The sequence below is a fragment of the Hesperophylax consimilis genome, chromosome 5 (genome assembly GCF_061612785.1).
Source record: "Hesperophylax consimilis isolate HC1 chromosome 5, BYU_Hcon_1.0, whole genome shotgun sequence".
NCBI classification, from domain to species: domain Eukaryota; kingdom Metazoa; phylum Arthropoda; class Insecta; order Trichoptera; family Limnephilidae; genus Hesperophylax; species Hesperophylax consimilis.
The window spans coordinates 20,021,354-20,047,431 of NC_142840.1; the positions used below are offsets into that span (position 1 = coordinate 20,021,354).

The 26,078-nt window shown below is 34.3% G+C and overlaps 1 protein-coding gene across 1 annotated transcript in view; it reads right to left on the minus strand.

Annotated features, from left to right (window-relative positions):
* LOC149423631 (uncharacterized) overlaps nucleotides 1–25,344 on the minus strand; it is a 35,469-nt gene extending 10,125 nt beyond the window's left edge. The window contains exons 1-13 of the mRNA XM_089631690.1: nucleotides 25,094–25,344; nucleotides 24,790–25,024; nucleotides 24,206–24,365; nucleotides 24,027–24,101; nucleotides 21,809–22,026; nucleotides 20,882–21,007; nucleotides 20,224–20,359; nucleotides 16,965–17,131; nucleotides 14,046–14,200; nucleotides 13,320–13,388; nucleotides 7,396–7,508; nucleotides 7,161–7,307; nucleotides 448–7,085 (exon numbers count right to left, since the gene is read on the minus strand). Of these exons, the coding sequence (XP_089487816.1) occupies nucleotides 448–7,085; nucleotides 7,161–7,307; nucleotides 7,396–7,508; nucleotides 13,320–13,388; nucleotides 14,046–14,200; nucleotides 16,965–17,131; nucleotides 20,224–20,359; nucleotides 20,882–21,007; nucleotides 21,809–22,026; nucleotides 24,027–24,101; nucleotides 24,206–24,365; nucleotides 24,790–25,024; nucleotides 25,094–25,247 (8,393 nt within the window). The 5' untranslated portion in view covers nucleotides 25,248–25,344. The remainder of the gene's footprint in view (nucleotides 1–447; nucleotides 7,086–7,160; nucleotides 7,308–7,395; nucleotides 7,509–13,319; nucleotides 13,389–14,045; nucleotides 14,201–16,964; nucleotides 17,132–20,223; nucleotides 20,360–20,881; nucleotides 21,008–21,808; nucleotides 22,027–24,026; nucleotides 24,102–24,205; nucleotides 24,366–24,789; nucleotides 25,025–25,093) is intronic.
* Between the last annotated feature and the right edge of the window lie 734 nt (nucleotides 25,345–26,078).

The window sequence follows — 26,078 nt, forward strand, 5'->3', positions numbered from 1 at the left end:
ATAAAATTTCTTCCGGAAGGTTTATATATATAATACACGCATATTACATTTATAGAAAGTAGAGAAAAGTCGATGTTTTGAAATCAAGTCTGGCTTGTCACGCTGGCTAAACCTTAAGAGATACATCAATATAATGTACTACGGAATTGTATATCTTAAAAAGACCTACAGAAAGGTCTGCGACGGAGTATGTCTATCTCTTAAGAATAACTCCCAGCAACGCCAGGTACACTTATAAACAATTACACAATTAAACTTATTTGACAACTCGTAGTAGGAACCAAGATTATGTGAACTCTGGCAGATAAAAGATATAGTATCCAATAAGGAAGGCCACCATTTAGAACCATCTTGAATGTAACAAACAAATATATAGACAGATGAAATTCCAAATGGTCGAGCTAAAATACTTTGCTACGCTCAGTCAAAAAACAATCAAGTTCTTACCCAGTAGCAGGTCTGGATGGTATCTTCAACTGACTGATTTCCTTTTCCTTGCCCAATATTTCTTGGTCCTTTTCTTTGAGAAGGGAGGACAGCTGCTCGGTGTTGGATATGAGAGAAAACATTGCCTCTTTACTCATTTTGTTCTCAGTGCGGAGTGTTTTAATTTGTTCCTCCAAACATGTGATCTGTAAACTGGATTTCTTTTTCTCATCTTCATATTTTTGAGATATATTGTCTATGAAGACTTCTTTCTCTGCAACTGTTTCAGTTAATTGGGAAAGCTTGTTCCCAAAAGCAATTATTGTATTCTGTTTGGTTTGCAGTTGTTCATTATATTTAGCAATATTGTCTTCCAGAAGTTTTTCTTTTTCCCGTAATGCCGTCTCAAAGGTCTTCTTCTCGACTTCGATTGCTTCTGTTAATCTTTGCAATGACTGTTCGAGACTAGCATTTTTGTCGCTCATTTTTCCTAACCGTTCTACAGATAAGCGAAGTTCTTCTTCTGAATCTTTAACACGCAACAGTGAAGTCTGTAATTGATTTTCAAGCATCTTAACTTCACTGGAGAGGTTCCTCTTTTCTTCCTGCACACTAGTTAGTTCTGCCTGCGTCTCTGACATGGTAAGTTGGGAGTTATGCATTTCTTTCAATGCCTTTCCTTGGTTGAGGGAGTGACTCTCCAATTCCATGTACTTTTTATATTGCTCTTCTAAAGATTGTGAGAGATAGTTTCCTTTACCAATCAAAGTCTCTTTTTCCTCCTGCAGAGTTTCCAATTGGCTTGATTTTATTGAAATGACTTTGTGAAGGTCATCAATTACTTCCTTGGAATGTTCCAACTCCTTTTTAAATTGTGTAATGTCTTTCTCAAGTTTCAACTTTTCCTCTGCGCTGTTCTGCTGCATTTTTTCCATGTTACTTAATGCGATTGTATTTGATGCTTCTGCTTCTTGCATTTTTTGCAATAGATTTGCAACTGTACTTTCCAATTTTTGTTTTTCAATAAATTCTTTTTTATTTTCTGCCAAACAATCTTCGAGCTTTTCAGAAATGTCTTTAATCTGTTCTTTTAAATTGCAATTTTTTTTTTCATTTTGTTTTTTTATTACAGTAATATAAAGATTTAACAATTCCAATAAACCAAACTTCTCTCCTTCCTCCTTATCGTTTTCAATTTCTTCACCTGAAGGCATGCTTTGTTTGATAACTTGAATACATTCATTTACCGTAGATAATTTGTTTTCAAGATGCAATGACTGTTTAACAAGACTAGTGTTTTCGTTTCTCAGTTTCCCTAACTGTTCTACAGATAAGCGAAGTTCTTCTCCAGATTCTTTAACATCCAACAGTGAAGTCTGTAATTGGTTTTCAAGCGTCTTAATTTCATTGGAGAGGTTCCTCTTTTCTTCCTGCACACTAGTTAGTTCTGCTTGCATCTCTGACATGGTGAGTTGGGACTTATGCATTTCTTCCAATGTCTTTTCTTGGTTGAGGGAGTGAGTTTCCAATTCTATGTACTTTTTATATTGCTCCTCTAAAGATTGTAAGAGATTGTTTTTTTCACTAATCAAAGTCTCTTTATCTTTGTGCAGTGTTTCCAATTGACTTGATTTCACTGAAACGGCGTCGCGGAGTTCACCAATTACTTCTTTGGAATTCTCTAACTCCTTTTTTAATTGTATAATTTCTTCCACAAGGTTTAACTTTTCCTCTAGGCTGTTCTGCTGCAAACTATCATAGTCATCGTGTTGTTTTATTTTACTCTCCAAATTCTTGATTTGTTCCATTAAATTCTGTTTGTCTGATTCATGTTCTAGGTTTAATATTTGTAATGAATCATGTTCCATAACTATTTTTTCTAATTTACTTAATGCAATATTATTGGAAGCTTCCGCTTCTTGGATTTTTTGCAATAGATTTGCAACTGTGCTTTCCAAATTATGTTTTTCAAGAATCTGTCTTTTATTTTCTGCCAAACAATCGTCGAGTTTCATAGTATATTCTTTAATCTGCTCTTTGAATTTGCAAATGTCTATTTCTAATCCAGCAATTTCGGAAAACTTGTTGTGCAACTCAGTTTCCAACAAAGTGGCATTGTTTGACGTTTGGTTGTGGTATTCATCGAGCAAGGTTTGTTTTGTAGCAATTTCTGACTGTAAATTTTTTACAGTATCTGTCAACAAAATCAATTGATCTTGACTCTTTTCATTTTGTTTTTTAATCACAGTAACATATAGATTTAAGACTATCCATAAATTAACCTCCTTATCATTTTCAATTTCTTCACCTGAAGGCAAGCTCTGTTTAATAAGTTGAATGCATTCATTTACAACAGATAATTCTTTTTGGAGGGATTGGTATTTGGATTTAGTTTCGTCTACTTCCTGCAAAGAGTCCATTAGCTCCGTGGAGAGAGATTCATGTTCATTCTGTAGCTGATAATATCGCTGTTTTAGAGACTCATGATCTGTAAGTTGGTCTGTGAGTCTCCTGATTTCAGAACATTTGGAATCCAGATTGCAGCGAAGGTTTTCACATGTGGCCTTGAGATTCTCATTGGACTCCTCGGGAACACCAATGAGTGATGCTACACCACTTGCTGCGTCGGTGCATTGAGATTTATCAACCATGAAATTAGACATAAGACTAACGGGAGTTTTTTCAGAAACATCCTCAGTTTGTGTTTCTAGGATGCAGGATTTTTTGGGAGTAATGAAGTCATCGGTGTAAAATGTATTTTCTGTCTGGTTGGGATCTTGGAGTAGAGACTGTAGTTGTGTGAGTTCTAGTCGCATGTATGAAGTAGTGGATTTGCAGGAGGAGTGAAGGTTGGTGTGGTAATGCTGAACTGATGTGAGGCGAGAGTTGAGCAGACTGTACTCCGCGTTACTAACTTCATTTTCACTTCGATGATTTAAAACTCTCTTTTGCAGCTCTTCCGCTTCCTTCACAAGCTCCTTCACCTCCACCACATTTTGTTGTATTTCACTTTTTAACAGCACATTTTCTTCTATCAATTTCTGATTATCATCTATCTTGGATAGTATCAACTCTTCTATATATTGAACAAAAGAACTATGCATTTTTATTATGTTAGTCAATTTAGTCTCCAGATTGACTTTTATTGGTGTGTTTGTATCAACATCGGTCAGGACTGTCTGCTGTTGTACTTCTAGTCTGGAGTAAACTTCTGAAATGAGACTTTCTAGGTTAGAAATCAACACCTCCAAGTCCCGCGTGCCAGGAGTACTGGTAAACTTGGATTCATCTAATGCAGCGACTAATTTGCCTTCATCTTGAACCTGCATAATGTCATCTTCAGGTTCATGTACCGTTTGCACAGACAGAGTAACTGATTCGCTGCTAAGAGTATTTTCGCCTACGATGACAGTACTGAAAGTTTCACATTCCACTAACGACAATTTTGTTTGCAGAACAGATTTTAGGGATAGAATATTGTGGATAGATTGCTTCATTGTGTCCATATAATCGTCGATAATGCTACCGGAAAAGGTTATTTCACCATCAGTATATTTTTCATGATGAATTTTGTCTAGTTCACTGATTGTTACAAAAATATCATATAGCAGTCTCTTCAACTCATCATTTGTGTTCTCCAGACTAAGGACCTTTTCTTTCAGCAAATTATTGGATTCTATGGATTCTTGGAGTGCTTTCTCCAACTCTTTTCTTTTTGCTAAAATTGTCATTAACTCTGGAAAAACTGAATTTTTTTCATTTGCCATCTTATCTAAATTCTTGGGCAGTTCTTCCTTAATCTCTGAAATGGAGGAGAACTGGATAATAGTGTCCAAGAGATCTTGTTTGAACTTTGCGATTTGGGAACTTTTTGTGTTGCAATCATTCATCAATTGAATTCTTTCATTTTCTAAAATAGATGTAGATTCCCTGAGGGCCAAAATCTCATCACTGTTGATAATATTGTTTTCACACATCGATTTCAAATCACTCTCTTTTTGCTGAACGTTTAATTTTTCTTCGGATAGTTGCTGCTGATAGTAAGTTATTTGTTGGTTCATGCTGCTGATTGTGGACTCAAGTTGGGCTATTATTATCATATCGGATTTAGTCTGCCCCTCAATATTGAGCGAATTCTTGTGATTTTCTTCATTCATTCTGGCCACTTGCTCCTTTAGTTGTAGAATATCACTTTCGTAGGCAGGAATGCTTTGGGTCAGATCTGTTAACTCGGCCAATTTTTTGCGCGATTCTTCCAAGTCCTTAGTTAAACTTTCAATCTGAATTTGCAATTCCGAGTTGTCGCCTTTCTCAAGTGCAGGAGATTCCATTGTTTCGATTAATGTGATCTTTGATTGGAGTTCCAACTTGACGGCATCCATTTCCAAGTTATTACTATTGAGAAGTACTTTGAGTTGTTGGATTTCACTTTCGTAGGCAGGAATGCTTTGGGTCAGGTTTGTTAATTCAGCCAATTTATTGCGCGATTCTTCCAAGTCCTTAGTTAAACTTTCAATCTGAATTTGCAATTCCGAGTTGTCGCCTTTCTCAAGTGCAGGAGATTCCATTGTTTCGATTAATGTGATCTTTGATTGGAGTTCCAACTTGACGGCATCCATTTCCAAGTTATTGCTATTGAGAATTACTTTGAGTTGTTGGATTTCACTTTCGTAGGCAGGAATGCTTTGGGTCAGATCTGTTAACTCGGCCAATTTATTGCGCGATTCTTCCAAGTCCTTAGTTAAACTTTCAATCTGAATTTGCAATTCTGAGTTGTCGCCTTTCTCAAGTGCAGGAGATTCCATTGTTTCGATTAATGTGATCTTTGATTGGAGTTCTAACTTGACGGCATCCATTTCCAAGTTATTGCTATTGAGAAGTACTTTGAGTTGTTGGATTTCACTTTCGTAGGCAGGAATGCTTTCGGTCAGATCTGTTAACTCGGCCAATTTATTGCGCGATTCTTCCAAGTCCTTAGTTAAACTTTCAATCTGAATTTCCAATTCCGAGTTGGCGCCTTTCTCAAGTGTAGGAGATTCCATTGTTTCGATTAATGTGATCTTTGATTGGAGTTCCAACTTGACAGCATCCATTTCCAAGTTATTGCTGTTGAGAAGTACTTTGAGTTGTTGGATTTCACTTTCGTAGGCAGGAATGCTTTGGGTCAAATCTGTTAACTCGGCCAATTTATTGCGCGATTCTTCCAAGTCCTTAGTTAAACTTTCAATCTGAATTTGCAATTCCGAGTTGTCGCCTTTCTCAAGTGCAGGAGATTCCATTGTTTCGATTAATGTGATCTTTGATTGGAGTTCTAACTTGACGGCATCCATTTCCAAGTAATTGCTATTGAGAAGTACTTTGAGTTGTTGGATTTCACTTTCGTAGGCAGGAATGTTTTGGGTCAGGTTTGTTAATTCAGCCAATTTATTGCGCGATTCTTCCAAGTCCTTATTTAAACTTTCAATCTGAATTTGCAATTCTGAGTTGTCGCCTTTCTCAAGTGCAGGAGATTCCATTGTTTCGATTAATGTGATCTTTGATTGGAGTTCTAACTTGACGGCATCTATTTCCAAGTTATTGCTATTGAGAAGTACTTTGAGTTGTTGGATTTCACTTTCGTAGGCAGGAATGCTTTGGGTAAGATCTGTTAACTCGGCCAATTTATTGCGCGATTCTTCCAAGTCCTTAGTTAAACTTTCAATCTGAATTTCCAATTCCGAGTTGGCGCCTTTCTCAAGTGTAGGAGATTCCATTGTTTCGATTAATGTGATCTTTGATTGGAGTTCCAACTTGACAGCATCCATTTCCAAGTTATTGCTGTTGAGAAGTACTTTGAGTTGTTGGATTTCACTTTCGTAGGCAGGAATGCTTTGGGTCAGATCTGTTAACTCGGCCAATTTATTGCGCGATTCTTCCAAGTCCTTAGTTAAACTTTCAATCTGAATTTCCAATTCCGAGTTGGCGCCTTTCTCAAGTGTAGGAGATTCCATTGTTTCGATTAATGTGATCTTTGATTGGAGTTCCAACTTGACAGCATCCATTTCCAAGTTATTGCTATTGAGAAGAACTTTGAGTTGTTTGATTTCAGTTTCGTAGGCAAGAATGCTTTGGGTCAGGTCTGTTAACTCTGTTAATTTACAGCGTGATTCTTCATAGTCATTGGATAAGTTTTTAAACTGAGTTTGCAAATCGGTGTACAGTTTAGTCTGCTGGCTCAACATGTCGCATTTCTCAACGGTGCTAGCTTCCAATGTCTCAATTAATGTGGTCTTTGCGTGGAGTTCCAACTTGATGGCATCCATTTCCAAGTTATTGCGATTGAGGAGTTCTTGGAGTTTTGCCATATAATTATCTTTTTCCAGCAAGGCTAGATCTCGCTCGGAGATAATGTTTTCTAATGCAGTTTTATCTTCAGTTGGACATTCTTGAGTGCATTCTCCATCACTATTAGCCAGGAGGGACATGTCCCGAGACATGTTGAGGAAACTGGGAAGTATATTGCTTCTATCATGAGGCTTAGTCTTCTCCTGATGAGCTTCTTTTAAAAAAGTTAATAGTTCGTTTTCCCTGTTTTGTGAGCGCTTTTGTAAATTTTCTATTTGAAATTCTAAATCAATGTTGTTATTTTTCAAATTGGTTGTTTCTTCTTCTAGTTGTCTCTGGAAAAAAAATTGAAAATTAGTAACCTATTTTAAAATTAGTAACCATGTAAAAAGTATTAATTAGAAAGTTACCCGCAAGGTGTTAGCTTCATCCCGCTCTTTTCTTGTTAATTCCAGTGAATCTTGGAGAAGCTCTAAGTCCTTCTGAATCCCGTAACATTTCTCATCAGCCGACTTCTTCTCCAGTCTTAGAATACTGATATTCTGAAGGAGCTCGATCTGAAAGACATGGACATATTAGTTCAACTGTGACTGAATCATTATTAGCAGAAGACTTCATCTATTGTATTCCATTTAACATACATACCTCAATAGGGCCACAAGTTTTTTCTAAAGATGTCAGTTCTTCCAATTGAATTAGTTCTTTCTCGGCATTAACCGTTCGGTACTTCCACTTACAGAGGGGGGTATGGTAAATTTCTGCAAGCAAGTCATAATAATGATGTTAATCATAATTTGAGTTGGACAGTTTCGTTAAAAAAGAAAAAAAGGTTTTCGCAATTAGAACTATCTGTATTTCTAAATCTATTGTAATATGAATGTATATTTAATAAAAAAAAATATATAAAAAAGGAATAATTGAAGCAGAATCTGAAGAGAAGTCACAAGTCTGTTCTAATTTTCAGCAAATAAAGTATTCACGCTGTTTTTTTTTTTCTCAAAAAAAATGAATAAATATTTTTTTGTTTGTTGAATAAATTTTCTATAACAATTTAAAATATGCCAATTTCTATTTGCTGCCAGAACAACATGTTCGTTTTTATTTGTGAATTCGGCGGCGTTGACATCACGCCAGACAGCATTGGTGACAGCCGTCTTACTAGACCCGTTTCGGAATGTGCGGTTTTGGATAGATTTTGAAACCTTTAAAAGGTAATAATCAGAAAAATTACCTTTAAGGGCCTTCCTTACTAGCGATCTCAATCGTTGTATGAAGAATCATGAATTGTCAGATTCAAACGACAATCTAAGTTATTAATCGTCAAAATATCGATAATGTAGCCACGCTTGGCTATCATAAATACATTTTTCTGTCGAGATATATGTTTTTACTAACAATTTATTTTCGTTAAATACTATATAATGAACATCTAAGAATTCTCCTACTCATTCGGCTCTATGAGGTGGCCGTGAATGCACGCTTTCTACGGTCCGTCGTGTCAATATTTTTTCAAAGTTCGAAATTCCGCGTAATTATTACACTTCCATGAGACGTTTCAACAATATTCCACTCTATGCGTTGCGCGTAGGGACTATAATAGTGTGTCGCTTTTTTTATGTTTCATCTGTGCGTTTCCGTCGAAGCTGTGTAGTGTCAAATAGTATTATTAAGAATCAATTTATTGTTAACATTTTTTTGGGTTTCTAGGTAATAAACAATTTAATATTATTAAGAATTAATATATTGTTAACATTTTTTCGGGTTTATAGGTAATAAACAATTTTATATTATTAAGAATTAATTTATTGTTAACTTTTTTTCGGGTTTCTAATAAATATAGTAATAAACAATTTGATGTTTTTAAAATATAAAAGTATATAAAATATTCCAGCACTTACAATAAAATAAAAGAAGCACATCGTATAAAAATGTTTCAGTCGAAAAGATCGAATGCCGAAATCACTTACTTCGAAATTATTGCAAAAAACTTAAATCACTGTTAGAAGTATCCCTTAGCATTGAGGAAGATTGTGTCAAGCCGTATTTTACGCCTGAGAACGGCTGTAAGTTGTGCAATAACGTACCGGAAGACTATGAATTAGGAAAAATAAAACAGTTTTATTTGAATATATTGAATGGTCCAAAACATGTATTTGGAGACCACTCACTATGCAATGAACGGGCATACTTTTGCAAACGGGATACTGGCGACACTAATTACGTACCCAATATGACTTCGAGCTTGATAATGTCAAGAAACGCTTTTACAATTTTTGCATGCTACCCGAATTAATTGATCCTCGACATAATCGCTGCATGCCTATTAGAAATCCTGAGTATTTAGAAAAGTGCATAATAGCGAAAAGAAGCAAAGTAAAATTGGTTTCAGCTAAAACCAAAACATGTAAAAAGGAATTGTTTCGAAGAAATCAATAACATTTTATTTCATTGAAGTGTCTTCAGAAGAAATTTCATTTATATTCCTAATGTATGTAGTCCACATTTTTAGAAATAGGGAAAAGGAGGGTTGGAAAGTTCCTGGCTATTCAGATCTAGTCACTAAACAACTAAAGAAACAAACTACCTTAAAAAATTGAAAATTAATAGTATTATTACTTCAATAGAAGAGAGTCCAAATATAATTACTAATCATATAAATTACTTCTTCAGTGACATTGGTCCAAGCTTCGCTAGTAATTTGTGCAGTGCTAATAAAACTATTGAGATGTGTCTGGTGAATGATTTTAAATCTGAACTTCACGTTACAGGGGACAATTTTTATTTTAAACCAACTAGCATTTCTGAAGTCACAAATGTGATAAATGATTTAAAAATGTCTTTCTCGTGCGGTATTGATTCTTTAAGTGTTATGGTGTATAAAATGCATGTATCCGAATTAGCTTGTCTCATATCTCACCTTGTAAATACAGGAGTTTTCCAATAAGAGGTGAAATTTTGATATTTAATCGTAAAATATCAATGGTTTCGTTGCTTGTGTGGCACGTAGCGCCGTCTTGTTGAAAGTAAACGTTGTCCAGATTAATACCATCCGATTCCGGCCATAAAACATCATTCATTTTTTTTCGGTAGCGCAGTCCATTCACTGTTGTCCATTCTGTTGCTCCAGCCTCATTTTAAAAAAAGTAAGGTCCAATGACTCCGCCGGACCATAAACCGCACCAAACAGTCACACGTTGAGTGTAAAGAGGCTTTTTAACAATAACTCTTGGGTTTTTCGAGCCTCAGATGCGACGATTTTGCTTGTTGACGAAGCCACCGAGGTGGAAATGGGCCTCATCACTCAAAATGATTTGCATTTGATTCACTCAAGTGAATTTTAATAAGTTCAATGCGTTGTTGAAGCGTGTATCGTTCCATTTTATTAATGGCGTTGTTTCTACTTGTCAAATGTCAAAAAATGACAGCTTCAAAAGTAACATCTACCGAAATAGCGGGCTATTCAAAGTAACACCTCTTATTGGAAAACACTGTATTAGCTTCGAGAGTGGGATGTTCCCTTCTCATTGTAAGTAATTCCCCTTTTTAAATATGGAGATCGTCTAGATGTTAATAATTACAGACCTATATTCTTACTCAATACTCTTTCAAAAGTAATAGAGAGATTAGCTATGTCGAGATTGGTATCATTCTTAGAAACATATAATATACTTTCTAGCAATCAGTTTGGTTTCAGAGAGAATACAGGAACAAGTGATGTAGTGTTGAGGGTATTGTCCAAAGTCAAAGTCAAACATGAATACAATGTCCTGAAGGAGCTTGCAGAACTAGAAAGCATTACCATAGAAAAGTGTGGTCTTTTCATACATGAAGAGTATCCGTATATGGGTGCGACACCAGATGGAATTTCTTCTGAATACACCGTGATTGAAATTAAATGTCCTTTCGCAGCACGCAGCATGCTCATATAAGAAGCAGTAAAATCCAAAAAAATTATGTTAGCGAAAATGGAGAAATTCTGGTAAATACATCTCACGATTGGTTTTACCAGGTTCAGGGCCAATTACATGTAACAAAAAAAGCTATTTGTATGTTTGTTGTATGGACTGAACTCGGATAAAAATCGAAAAAATTTTACGGGATGACGAATTTCGGCAGACTAATATGGTTGAACAGCTGAATCGCTTTTAAAATTTTTGCATGCTACCCGAATTAATTGATCCTGGGCATAATCGCTGCATGCCTATTATAAATCCTGAGTAATTCAAAGTGCATAATACCGAAAAGAAGTAAAGTAAAATTGGTTTCAGCTAAAACCAAAACATGTAAGAATTTTTAAGAAGATCAATAACATTTTCATTGAAGTGTCCTCAAAAGAAATTTCATTTATATTCCTTATGTATGTGGTCTACATTTTTAGAGATAGGGAGGATGGGGGGTTGGAAAGTTCCAGGCTATTCGGATCTAGTCACTAAACATATCTACGCCGTTCTCTAGCAACTTTCAATCCTGAATTATGGTCTCTCACCAGGGTGATACTGAACGTATCTTCCACTTTTGAACGAGGTACAGATTCATTATATGTAACTATATAAAATTTATTTTAATTCTATAATATGACATACTTATATAAATTAAATTAAATTTGTTTTGTCCTCGCCGGCTTTTGAACCCGTGACCTCAAATTAAACTATACAATTTAGTATTAACAGTGCCCCGCCGCACTGCGAAACCAGTCTGGAACAAAGGGAAGCCTTTTGTAACTCTTTATAATTGTATTTATCAAAAAAAAATCCAAATAAAAAGTTATATTAAATGTTGTTACTGAGAACCTCCTCCATGAATCAAGCTATTGTAATATTGCATTACATTCTAAAATATATTTTAACATAATTTTCATAATCACAATATCTTTAATTAATAATAATTTGTTTTGCTCTGTGCGTGTCTTGTATTGAATGGAACGCACCGGCCAGCTGCCAGGTGCAGCGAGTTAGATATTCGAATTCGCGCTAGAAACATTTAGTAGCGAGGGCCGTTAAGGATAAGTTGTTTTGCAGAATTTGAACAAATTCATCAAATTTCAGAGTTGATTTTTTTTTTTTTTTTGACAGATCTATTCAAGTTCTGTTATTATCAAAATAAAATATTTTGTGCCTATAAGTACTTTAAAATTAATCTACCTATCTCTGGCTGAATCCACAATACGTTATGGAATCACTTCTTGGGGACATTCTAGTAAAACTAATATAAGTTATATCCAAACATTACAAAACTCCCTTACAAAATTGTTAATCCATAAATATACCAATGCACACAGAAGCGACACTAAATTAATATACAAGTCTCTGAATGTTTTACCTGTCAGAGGATTATTGTTTTATAATATTGTAAGTCAACATCTTATATTGTCTGATTCCTTGTATAGGGAAAGAGTTTTCCATAAACATAATACAAGATTCACCCAAAATGAAGGATTGGTGGTCCGGAAATGTACCAATAAATATGGTGAAAGAACCCTAAACTTTATTGTACCCAGAATATTTAATAAACTACCAATGACAATTAAAAATATAAACGTTTTTACAGCTAAAGTCAAATATAATCTAAGGAAATGGCTATTAGATACTGAGGATTTATATTGATGCCCTACTGAAGACCTTGTTTTCCTAATTGGAATTCACATTCTAGGGAAATGGAAAATCGTTATAAATTCGTATTACCTTATGTATATTAAAACCATAGAAGTACTTGTTGATTATATTCATTTGTTCATATTAAATTCATTTGTGCTTATGTTGTTATATGAGGCTTATACTGCTTCTTACAAATTTATATTTATACAATTCTGTAATTTAACCAACTTATCTTTATGTTAATTTATCGTCAACATTATACATACCTACATACTGTTTACCATTGTACCATGTTATTGCAAAAATGTTGTCATTATGTACCTGCTGACAAACTACATAAGTAGTTTAGCAGGTTTGAATGTTAATAAATAAAAAATAAATTAAAAAATATATCATTATTGGCCAGTTGATCACAAAACTGAAATGATGAAAGAAATTAAATAGAACCTTCACAGAACTTGAAAATCAACTTTGATGAATTGTTCAAATTCTGTGATCTTTTACACATTTTTAACGGTTTTCATTGTTTGTGAAAATACCCTATTATTAGCACTCGGTTGGCCTATTTGCATTGAGATCACTGCTCACAAAATTTTTGATAATGTATTATATTATAGCCAATTATTTATTTCTAACAACCGGCTTAGCTAGACATGTTTGCTTTTTTAACTTTTACATAGGTACCTAATCAAGCGTAACTCATACATATTATTGCAGCACTTTTAGGACTGCATTCTGCAGTTGTGGGGATCCAGAGGAGGAAGGGAGAGTATTTTCATCAGAGTTTGTCAGGATATTTCTTAAAATACCTTAGTAAAGAGATAGTTTTTTTTAAATGCAAGATTGATCACAGAATAATTTTTATCATCAGATAATGTGATGAAAAAACAACTTAGATATTGCACAACACTCTCGTTTGGGGGAAGTGCATTACCCCCCTCTGGAGTGGGAGGGTTAATAGTAAAAATGGCTTACCGGTACAGTTGGGGTCAAAACACGTGTGCGTAGAATTCGCGAGTTGTGTGTCTTCTTCATTTGAGTCATCTGCGAAAATAGTATTTTATTTACAAATTATATTTTACAGAAAAGGAGGTAATTTTCAATTTAAGTTAAATGTGAATAATCTATGAACGTGAAAAAAAAATGCTTCCACATGATGGACTAGGATTATCATGTTCCAGCCAGTCTAAGATTTTAGTGTAATTTCAGGTTTCCATATCCTGAATTTTGCCTTCCATATCTGTGCTATGTGACCATCATAATATTATAATAACGAGGTATTAATACATGGCAATGGCTACAGCAGAATGAATCCCTCACCCTAAAACATATGAGCTTAGGTTATTATCCCAAATGAGCATGAGCTAACAGAGCTTAAAAAGGAGAATATACCATAAAGCTCCAATGGAATGTAATGCAATAATGAACTGTAAAGTAACTTTCTACAGAGCCCATTATTGCATTACATTGCTGTGTCAGATGGAACCTCGTTATCCTATGGGGTCAAAGTGCTAATAACAAAAGTTGGTTAATGAAGGGGTGAAAGCTCACAAACGGCAAGAGATGTCCATGGACGAAGAACATTCATCGGAGGATAAGTGCAGAGGAGCTATTCTGGTTGGCCGAGGAAGGATGTTTGCCAACATATTTTAAGACTGGACCCCGCCGAAGATAGAGATGTTTAATGTATTCAAATGTTACCTAATAATATGACAATCTCTTCCTGCGCCGTTTTCTTTATGCTAAGAGGTGTTTCCATTTCTTGAGTCGAAGAGGCGGAGTCGCGACTCGTTATAACACTGTCATCATTCCTTTCCGTCACATTGGACAATCGCTGCACATTGTTGAAATTTGTCCTGAAAATATTTAGTTTAGTTAAATAAAGCAAAGTAACAAGGTGACGAAATATCGTTGGTATACTGGGAAAAACCATTAACCCATTGGACCCTCCTGAATTGTCAAGCTAAAAAATTGGTCCTTAACCCTGAATTAATTTTCTATCAATAATTGGCAATCAGCATCGTTGAACTAAATCCAACACAACTTTCAAACCATACTATGTTCAAATGTGTTATTTAAAAAAAAAGTTGTGTATCAGAAAACGGATATAAAAAAAAAAAATTACCATGTGGATATAAAAAAATAACATTAAATCATAATTTTTTTATGACAAAATTTTTTTTACAATCTACAATCTTAAGCCAGGTCTCACGCGCACAAAATGTTTAAAAAAACATTGAGATGTGGCTATACACAATGTTTTTGATTTGCGCGGCCGATGGAAACATTAGTTTTGTGTAACTGTTTCAATGTTTTGAAAACATTTTGTCGCAGGAGACCCACCTTCAAAGGAACAATATATTTTTTTTGTTAAATGTACCTACATTTTGTGAGTAAAATGTTATTTTTTTCTGATTATGTAGTCCTCAAAGAACCCAAAGAAGTGAAGGGCCACTTGGCATTTGTTTCATTTCCTAAAATTCCAATGGCTTACAAAACTTCAAAGAAAAAAAGGGAAGACTTAACGAATCTATTATTGCCACTACAAAATGAAAGCTTCATTAACAACTGTAGATCGATTGTCATTTAAAATTTGTTTCATAGATGCCAATTATTTGTCTGTTTTTCATAATGATAATGATAATTTTTCAATATTCATTAATTTTTACAGAATAAATAATCCAATATTTTTTCAATATACATATGATAAAAACTTAAATTGCGTCAGTGAAATTATTGACCTAGGTATATTGTTCGATAGCAAACTAACTTTTGTGTATCATATTAATAACATTATCTATAAGGCTCTTAAGACTCTTGGATTTGTTTTGAGAGTTTCAAAAGACTTCAATAATTTAGGCACATTTATCATGTTGTACAAAACCCTTGTTAGATGCCAACTAGAGTATAACTCTACATTATGGTATCCCTTTTACAATATTCATTCCGATAATATTGAAAAGATTCAACATAAGTTCTTGAAGTATATAAACTATAAATTGCATATTCCTGTAGAAAACATTGATTATAACTACTTACTAGATAAATTGTCCCTATTAAAACTTTCTGAAAGAAGAATAAACACAGATTTAATAGTACTACATAAAATACTTCATTACAAAATTGACTGTCCTGAGTTACTCCAATTAATCAGCATCCACATACCCAAAAGATCTTGCCGAAATTTACTACCCTTTTATTTTTACAACACCAGAACACTGTCTTATCAAAATTCTCCAATTCCAAGACTTCACAGTCTCGGAAATAAATACTCTGATCTGGGAGATATATTTCATCTTAAAAATAATCAATATAAATATTGTTTATTTCAATTCTTTTATAGATCGAGACACAAATAGACATCTATAATTTCCACAATATACATATTTTTATATTTATTTTGAATATCTATTTATGTGAGACTTCTTATCATTTTTACTAATGTATCTTATTTTATTATATGCTTTTGTTGTAACATTTAATATTTTTTCTTTTTTCGTTGTATTATGTTTCCTTTATTGTTTTAATTTTGTAGAATCTATAATAACTGTTATACTTATGGAAATGCGATTAAGCACTTGACTATAAAATAATTAATAAATTAACTGATTCGTTTGTCCACATTGGCAACATTGGTGATGTCACCATTTCCGACTAGAGTGAACCCCGTTCGGAGAAACCTGACGGACTTCATTCCAGTCGTGACTTTCGTGCCGAGAACACGTGGTGTAAAATTAAGCTATTTCGCATTCCCAAGTTTTTACCTACCGCGATCTCACCTAAATGTAACCCGTACATTTAGTATGTAAAATTCAATAAATTATTAAATGTGCGAGGAACTTTTGATTTCATCTCTGAACACATGATCCTTCCTGAAAGATTCGTAAGTATCTTCGACACCACACGAAGTAAAGTTTCCTCCACATACTCTACTATTAAACTTTGTAGTGTGTAAAAGCCCATTAGGGCGTGTAATAATAATAATAAATAAATAATCAGTCCGATCTAATCCAGACTGAAACAGTTTCGGTGTTTGGGGTTACGTACTCCAAAATGGGTTACGTACTTCCAGGTTACATGGAATCTTCTAAAACAGTACCAGGAACTGGAAAATATCTGCATTTTGGATACTTTTCATGGAAAAAAAAGAGCAGTGTAAAACTTACTGCAATGTATTTTGCTGAAAGAAATTTGGGTTTATCTGTGGTTTATGCTATTTTACTAAAATAAATTTGTTTTTACTAATTTTTCTCTATGAACAGATTCATGTGTATACAAAATAACTGGAGGTTGTAAAGATATGAAATAGTGCTTTTTTGTAGAATGTTCACTGAACAATATTACTTCATAGTGATTTATTTTTGAAGTATTATGCCGTGTTGCGCTTCCTCCTTCATTAGTCAACGTTTCAGACTGGGTTACAGTGTCCATCATCGGGGCAGATGTACTTACTTTATAAAGTCAAATACTGAAAATTTGAAGTGTTTTGAACCATAGTAAAAATACTGATGAGAAAAAAAACCATGAAAGCTCTCAGTTCGTAGTGGGGCCAGTTGTAGTTGATGGACAGAGTGCTTAGGGTGCAAGTTGTTGAAGTAAAAAAGGGTGTGGTGTCAGTACCTCTGGAAGGAGTGCTCCTGTATGGGCGGCAAGCCGGGTCGCTGAGGTGCGCACCAAGTGCGGCGGCGCAGGGCTGCGGCTCGCTGTGCCGACACCTCCTCGATGCTGCCCATCAGGATCTTGTCCCGCAGCAGGGCCAGTTGCTCCTGAAGCCGCTTGTTGTCAACCTGGGAATGCAAGTTTGAATTTAAATTTATCTCTAAATCGGTTCCGTGACAAAAGAGAACATTGAGAAATAGTGAATTCTTAGCAGTCATTCGGTTCCATGTGAATACAAGTGTGCAGTTATCAACCGCCCTGTCTGAAACAGCATTAAGTGGCCGGTAATTCCCCTTATTCCTTCATAAAGGTATTTAGTGCATGACAAGAGGTACCATGATGTCGGGCATTGTATCTTGTATGTCGGAGCAGAAAATTCTCAAAATACCCCCTAAGACTGTGAATAAATCCTGCAATTGTTTTCTGTTTATCGATCTTGGTTATAACGATCACGGCAATAGCGAGTTCACGCCTAAAATGAACAATAATAAAACGATGTTTTAGTTTAGGCTTATCTTCATATAATCTTATCTCTCTCTTCATTATAATTTTAATATTTTTCTTTTAGTGTGATAATTATATTTTAATTTGTAATCTTTATTTTTAGTTTAAATTTATCTTTATTTTAATGTTGTTTTATTTTTAAATGTATAAATTCTTATATTATAAAATGGGGGCCTCAGCACGGGTAAACAACCCAGTGAGGCCAACATTACTGAATTAGAATATAAATATTGTAAAATAATGTAGCAACAATAAAAAAAAAAAAAAAAAAATTGTTAGCTGTTATAAAGAGGTCGATTCACTAATATACCGTGCAATAATTTTTTGAATTGCAACACAATTTCTGAATACATGAATGGGTCGTTGAGTCTGAAAAAAAAACGAATAGTTAGGAGGAATCATTCTAGAAGTAGTAACAAGCAAAGGGGCGGCATAGAGCGGAGGTTAGCTGCCCGGCGCACAAAGGCGGCTGGCGGGAATTTACCCATAAGGAAATAATTATCTCGTACCGATGGCGGATTACGTTCTAAAGCAGTGTTTATTCCACTACTATGAATAAATAACAATTTCAACACTGCTTCATAACGATACCCTACATGAAAAAAATTTAAAAGGGGGTGTTCAAATAAATAATAATCTTTATTCTCGAAAATTCAAAGATTTTAATTTTGCGACGCAGTTGAACACAATGAATTTTGACAATCATAGACAATTTATTTCGTAAGCAGTCATGGAGCCAACATCATTGAAATAAAAGTAGGATCTACAGTTACATTAGCGTAAGGAATTCTGATTTTATCTTCCATACAGTTTTCAAAGAATAAAAGTTAAAATCGCATCGGAAAAAATTCCAGCGTGGATGGTATTAGTATAATAATAATAAGTGTTTTATTATCTTTTTTTTGTAACCAATAGATACAGTGATATCCTCACTGGGATCTCCCGTGCTGAGGATTCCATTTACATATGATTAAAATTTAGTAGTATGGATAATATAAAGTAATTAGCAGTCTGTATTTGGTGTCAGTATATTATCTATTTCTGATCTCCCTATGTTTTTATCCAGCTATTTATTTGAAATTTAAATGTTAAAATATTGTTGCGAGTTTTGAATGAGAGTGGGATTTTGTTGTAGAGTTTAGTACCATAGTATAGTAAGGTTTTTTGCCCAAATGTTGTATTTGAGTTGCTTGCTGGATATATTTATGATCCTGAGATCTAGTGTATCTAATATGTGTGTTAGTTGTTATTTCTTGTGTTTTGTATTTATGAATGTAAAGGAGTATTGTTTTAGAATAGAGTTGTTTAGAGACATGATGTTAAGTTTGTTGAAGATTTCGTCAGTGCTAGTTCTTACAGGGGCTTTCAGAATAATTTTCACTATGGCTTTTTGGATTTTAAATGAGTGATTTTAGGATATTGTTATTTGCACTTCCTCATCAGATAATACCATAGTCTAAGAGCGATTGGCAAAGAGCCACATAGATCTTTATTAAGTGTTTTTTACTAAAGACATTCCTGATGGTTTTGAAGAAATAACTTAGTTTTTAAAATTTTATTATTTAAATAGTTAATATGCTCAGTCCATTTTAAATTTTGATCAATTTTTACACCTAGATAAGTTACATGGTAAACGTTTTCCAATTGGGGACAATTATTAATTAATACAAGTGATGGGAGCAGTGTATTAAAAACTGTCTATTTTGCCTTAGTCCAATCTCGACCTTCTTATAACATAGTATGCTGGGGATCATGTCTAAAGTCAAATGTTGAACCACTAAATATTACTCAAAAATTGATCCTTAAAGTGAAGTACAAAAAAAAATTCTACTATCCATCCAACCTACTTTATAAGGAATGTAATGTAATGTGCATAAAACAGCTATATATCACTCAAATACTTTGTCGATTTTTTATCAATATTAAATTTGCTGAAAAAACACAATAAATGCGGACAACTAGAATTAGCTCTACATTGAACTTTGTGGCGGTACATACTAAAACTTCTTTTGGTCAAAGAAATTATTTATATCAGGCACCACTTATGTTTAATATTCTTCCAAATCATATTAAGTCTACTAATTCCTTAGTTAAATTGAAAAAGTTAATTAAGGTTTTTGTATTGACAGACGATTGTCTTAATATTTTTTCATCCTTGTCCTTTCTTAAATAATAAGATTTTATATAAGTCCCATTTGCTAAAAACTGAATGCCACCCTATCTGTCTTTATTATCTACTTTGCTTCTTCTTTTGATTTGATTAGTTATGGTTCAAATATTGTTACAATATACTGTCAAATTACCCATCTGGTAACACATCTAATACTTATTTTTTCTTTAATTTTGAAATATTTTGTGTTTGTATGTAGAATTACTTTATGTTTGTGATTACTCTTATGTTTGCTTCACTCAAATGTAAATTGTTAACCTCGATACAGGCTCAGTCCTAGTGAGGTTGATTTTTATGTGAAAAAAAAAGTGTTTTATGAATAGTGAGATGCAATAAATAAATAAAGATGAATTTGGTTTTATTAGCATTCAGTGTAAGTGAGAGGTAGTCTAGCCATTTTTTGATTCTGTTTAATACAATCTCTAATCATGTGAGACAAATATTGCTAAAAAGAAATCAAAAGTTTAATTTATTTGGTTTGTTGGAAATTGAACTGATAAGTTGACAAAAAAAAAATGGGAAAAAGGGATACACAATTAAACACACCTCCAAATGGTTTTTCTTCTCCAGTTCTTCCTGCAGAGATTTCATCTCTCTGGTGAGGGTCTTGATTTGGGTAGCATCACTCACAACGGCATTTATCTTTGGCTTGTTTTGAATAGCCTTGGCGCACATTGCAAATCTGGAAAAAAAGAAGCCATTTTAATGAAAAGTGACAAAAAATTATTTGTAAGCACTTTAAATCATAATATACAGTTCTTTGCACAAAATTTACAAATAATAACATTAAGTAAATTTTTAAAAATTCATATAAGACAAATATGTATTTAAATACCATTAGAACACCACATATTTTGTTGCCAATCATATGTTGTGACAGAAAACTAAACTAACACTCTTAATACTTGTACATAAATAAAAGACTTAGAAAAACAAGGTTCTACCTGACACGGTAGTGTCATGCGATAATGGGCTCTGAAGAAAGACTTTACTTTAGATTTCATTATCGCATGACCTCTCCATATCGGAGGTAAGGTTATTATATAAGTAAGGCTCAAAGCAATGCGATGTGATAATGGTCTCCAGAGAAAGCTACTTTAGAGTTCCTTATTCCATGAAATTTCTATGTCTGATAAAACCTTAGTATTCCAAGGAGTTTAGCGACGCAATTTAAAAAAAATGGATTAATTAATCCCATAATTACTTAAGAGTTGAGTATGTCTCATCCAGAACAGCGGGTGTGACAGCGCAAATGATCCCAGTTTTAGCGTTACCACCCAGAGACGTTTGTAAAATGCGGGTAAGCTTGCTGTCTCGGAAACTGATGAACCTGAAGACAAAGTAAAACAAATTTAGTACAAATAAATGTAAAATTAAAATTCATGTTCATTTTTAAACAAACCGTTTGGCATAGAGACGCTAAAAATGAGTGAGGAGGGTAAATTATAACATATTTGTAAAAGAGGAACACAATATTAAATTTTGGAAACAAGCACAAATTTTTGTTTATCCGATTTGGGATTTGTAGTTAAGTTTTTTCTTAGCCAGCAATATGCGCGTCATTGTAAAAAGTCATAAGCAAATTTTATTTTCAAGGACTGAATAGTGATAATACAATGCGAGTTGCAAATACACTGTCAGATTCATGTATCAACAAATCACAGAAAGGAAGATGGTCTCACCATCTCCCGTGCTCCGCGCACTTGGTTTGTTCCCCTTTCCCTATTGGCTGGTCAATCAATTTAAATGTCTATGTTTTATCCATACATAATGATTTAACTAGTCATATCAGGGGACCCATCACCTTGACAAGACGCCTTCAGGCGTTCCTGTCCTGCTACTTCAGCGTCCTCAGTCCATCGTAGACCAAATCTCTTCCCAAACAGTCTCTGGACCTGCTTACCCAGCTTAACTTTGGCGGCCAAGTAGACATCTTCCCTTTAGAATTATCACCAGTATCGGGTACATAAGTAACTTTACTTGCATTCTTTACTTGTTCAGATTTGGTGAACAGTCATGCCATTATTAACCTGATCTACGCGGATGTGGTATATTTGTGATCCAAGAAGTTTCTCTCGAAACGTGCAGCATTGTAGGTTAGATTGGGATGAAATGGTTAAATGAGCAATACCGGTTAGTGTCCCCCTGCGCGTCAGACAGCTGCCGGATGACGTTGCCCAGCATATGGAGGGACTTGTTGATGTGGCCCCCTTCTCGCAGGCGCTGGTGCGTGGCCCCCGTCTGCGCAGGGCGCTCCGAGCCTGCTAGGTCCACCAGGTTCAGCTGCGACACGTTCACACTGTTCTCCTCCTCCTCGCCCGGCATCACGTGGCGGCGGGACTCTATTATCTATGACAATGTACAAACCTAATGATACCAGTGTCCAAACCTAACCTAACATATGTACATATAGATCATCATCTCCACATGGATAGATAGAGGATGTACTGACAAGACGGCAGGTGACTAGCGTACAATAAATAATTATGTTTTCAGAACTGAACTGTCTGAATTAAACTATTTTTATTTATTAGTTTCAATGGCAAAGTCAAATGGCAAACATGATGTAGGCATAAAGTATAAATTAAAAAGGGTTTCCTGTTCTGACGTGGCCTGTAGTTTTTTAACCCTTCGATGGGCAATGTACTTTTACCCCTTCGGATTGGCAATGTGGCCTGGCCAGGCCATATAAGAGGTGAGGGCTATCAAATTAGTTTTATATAAAGGCAGGTGTGCAAATAGTGTGTATAAACGTGCCAATATGTTGTACATGTATATATAAGGGGACAAAGACCCTGTTTGCGCGTACAGTACCAACAATGACAAGTCCTTTTTACACCAAAATTCTGGCCAAGTCGAGTGACATAAAAGTGTTATCGCAGTAAACTGTTCGGCCGGTATAGCGATACTTGTCAACTAAATCCAACACCATTCGTGCACTTTGATTCGCTTCGCGATCAGCATCTGGGAGTTTTCAGTGTAAATTTGACCCCTAAGCGGGTAGTTGGTATTCGAATCGCAGACCCTCCTTGACCTTGATACCATATGCATTGTGTTACTTTTTAAAAAAATTTATTCTACCAACTAAAGGCAAACTCGTCGGCAATAGCACCATTCGACACAGCTCGCCGAGTCGTATAGTAAATTGATACCGCTTACCAAAAACTCAATGGAAAAAAAAACTTTTGAAAATCAAAATGGCCTGGCCTGGCCAGGTCACATTGCCCATCGGAGAGTTAAACTTTTGTATTTATTCATATTTATGCATTGTCTCATAATTTTCCTGTTATTCTACTTGCTCTTTGGTAATCACCAACTTCTTTGTCCATTCGCTTGCACATTAATATTTCTAAATATCGTTGTTGCGCTTGCAAAAACAGCTATGTGCCAGATTTCAGGAAAATGTTTTTATATAACAATTTTTTTTTTAAATTAAGGCACAGTGCCCAATCTCATCTATGTGTATAAGTTAAACCGTTATCGCACAAAACTCACACAAAAGTTGATTGTTGACGCATCTGAATAGAAAACTGTGAAGTTTTTTTTACTTCCGCTGTAAAATCTTACAAAAATCACATAGCCAGTTTTAGAAGCACAATGACGATATGTAGTCTTTAGATCGTTGAAAATCAGGTTCAATGACAGGAAATGATGATTGCCAAATTTCCATAGATGGCACAAAGAAGAATAGACTAGACATCAAATTACATTCATTTGCATATTAGAGCCTTCTAGGTCAATAATGCATATAGAGCCTTTTTTCGTTGATGCATATTTCAGCCACTTCAATATTACTTTTCTGTACCTGAATTTCACCCACAATAATGCGATAAACTCAATAAATTGAATAATTTTCAGGTAACAAAATATTCATATTTCACACGCATATTTTGACATTTTTTAGTGCATAATATGCAGTGTTTATTATAATCTGAACTAGTAATTACTACATAGAAAATAAATAGAGCAATAATTACCTAGTAATTCTAAGACATTTTATTATGTATAATTTTAATTATACTAATAACTTTTGGGTTATGGAAAATGTACAAATATAAGATTTTGCAATGTAGATGGCAAAAGGCCAAACCAATAACCAATATTGCAGTACAATAGTACAGTACGACCGGTCGTTGGCCAATTTGACATTGCGCTTGGATCCCACTCGGGCGTAGTGTGTTCAATTCCTCAGCTGGCTAAGTCCTCCATCACAACACAAGCAACATTTTCAGCTTACTTTGGTGGTAGTAGGAGATTTTCAAATATTGTCAGGTTATTCGTAACTCGGGAATGTTTGTCTTTCTTTTTAAAAAAAAAAAAAATAAAATAAAATAAAACAAAATACTTACAATAATGAAAATAGTATGGGATCGACTACTTCTCTCGTTCATTTGTGTTTCTCCAGTACTTCGGTTTTTATCTCCCTAGAAATGAAAAGAAAATAAATAAATAATTGCATAAATATAATAAATACTTTTCATCAAAATATGGTTCATTTATTTTTAAAAAATATGTGCGTGTTATTTACTCTTTTCATGACTTCCAACACTTGACTTGATTTGCTGGTAACTTCCTCGTGGCATTTGACTGTAACTTGCCCGGTGTGGTCTTCGTGGATTTTCAAATCAGTTTTGGTTACATCCAGCAAATCTCTTATTTTTTCATTGTAAATTTCAATGTACGACACCCTGAAATAATGGAAAAAGTATAAATCAATTGTACAAGCGAACTAACTAAACTAACCCTGTGGAGGTTTTTAGGGTTAGTACGATAAGACGAAGGCAAAATATAATACGAATGGTGCAATAACTCTAATGTGAAACAGCAAGGTTGAATTATTATGGCTCGACGATACATAAATGTGAAATCGCAAAAGTGAAAAATTACACGTCCACTCCTAGTACAGAGAAAGAAATAAGGCGAGATTTCGTAAGATTCATTTGCCAGCCAAAATAATGAGATTGAACCTTTAGCCGTAGGAGAAGCGCTGGGATCACAATAATAACCTTGTTTTCGGTAATAACCAGATACAGATATGTAGCTGGCGCAACAATTATAGGATGGAATTTCGGACAATATCATATTGAAAGAGGTAAATAATTGCCGACATACCTGAGTAAGAAATCCCTGTCGACTTTTGATTCGATTGCATGGAAGATATTTGATATAGCCAATGGAATTACGCCCGGGGAACAAGCGTCTCCCATCATAGTGTAAGTTTTACCCGAAGAGGTTTGACCGTAGGCAAATATTGTGCCATTCATTCCTCCGACAGCTGCTTCGACAATAGGCCGAGCAACCTTTTCGTAAACGTCTTGTGTCAGACTTTCGTCATCAAATACGTAATCTGGAATAATTATAAATGATTAGCAAAGAAAATAACTTGATAATGACAAGCACAAACCATTTAACATACCGAAAGTAAATTCTCCCATTCCTTCTCTTCCAAACTGCTGAGCAGTCGGGAAAATTGTATTGTCTGAGACAGTCCATTGTTTCTGTAGGCTGTCATCGATCTCGCGTTTTATCAAAGGCCGTACTTTGATAACCACTTTTATATTATCGGCCATGTTTATTTAACTATACACTATATTGCGCTATGAATTCAAATACATTAATTGTTACATAGCGACACCGATATCCCATCTACCGACTGCCAAAGTGCCAAAACAGGACAAACAAAAGTAGCACCGTACCGATGGAAAAACGAGTACTTTTTAGAAATTTTAAATTCATGTGTGCAACTTTCAGATATTTAAATAAACAACAACGTTTGTGGCTACAAAATGAAAATTATGAACCAACCGAAATAAAATCAGGTGCCTTGTGAACGTTAAATGTAAATGTACTAAAATGATTATGTATGGTACAGAAATATACAAAATGTTATTTTTTTCAGAATTTTAACCTTTGAGAAATCGTTTCACAAGATTACGAGAAAAGAATATTTATCAATTACTTTAGAAAAGTTCTGGCACAGTAAACAATGACTTTGAAGCCATCAATATCATTATAAAAAAATATTATATAAATATATTATCCTGACAGAATAAAAAGGTACAATTGATATTCAAAATCATTCTCTAGATCACAAACTGCAAAAAAAAGGTTTTTTGTTTTGGTTCATAAATTTGTACTCACCGATAATAAAAACTCCAGTCCTTTGTGATTTTTTTTATCAATAATCAGTATTTTTTAAACAATAAACCTTCTTACATAAATACCTGGAAATATTTTTTATTGTTTTAGTTAGTTTTAATAAATAAATAAGTTTTAATTATTTGATTCTTCCCAAATCCCACAAAATAGGAAAAAATATTTTTTTGGGAAAAGGGGAAAAAGCACAAAATTCTAGGGAAATCTTGATATATTCCAAGATAATTCCGAAATATCAAAAAAAA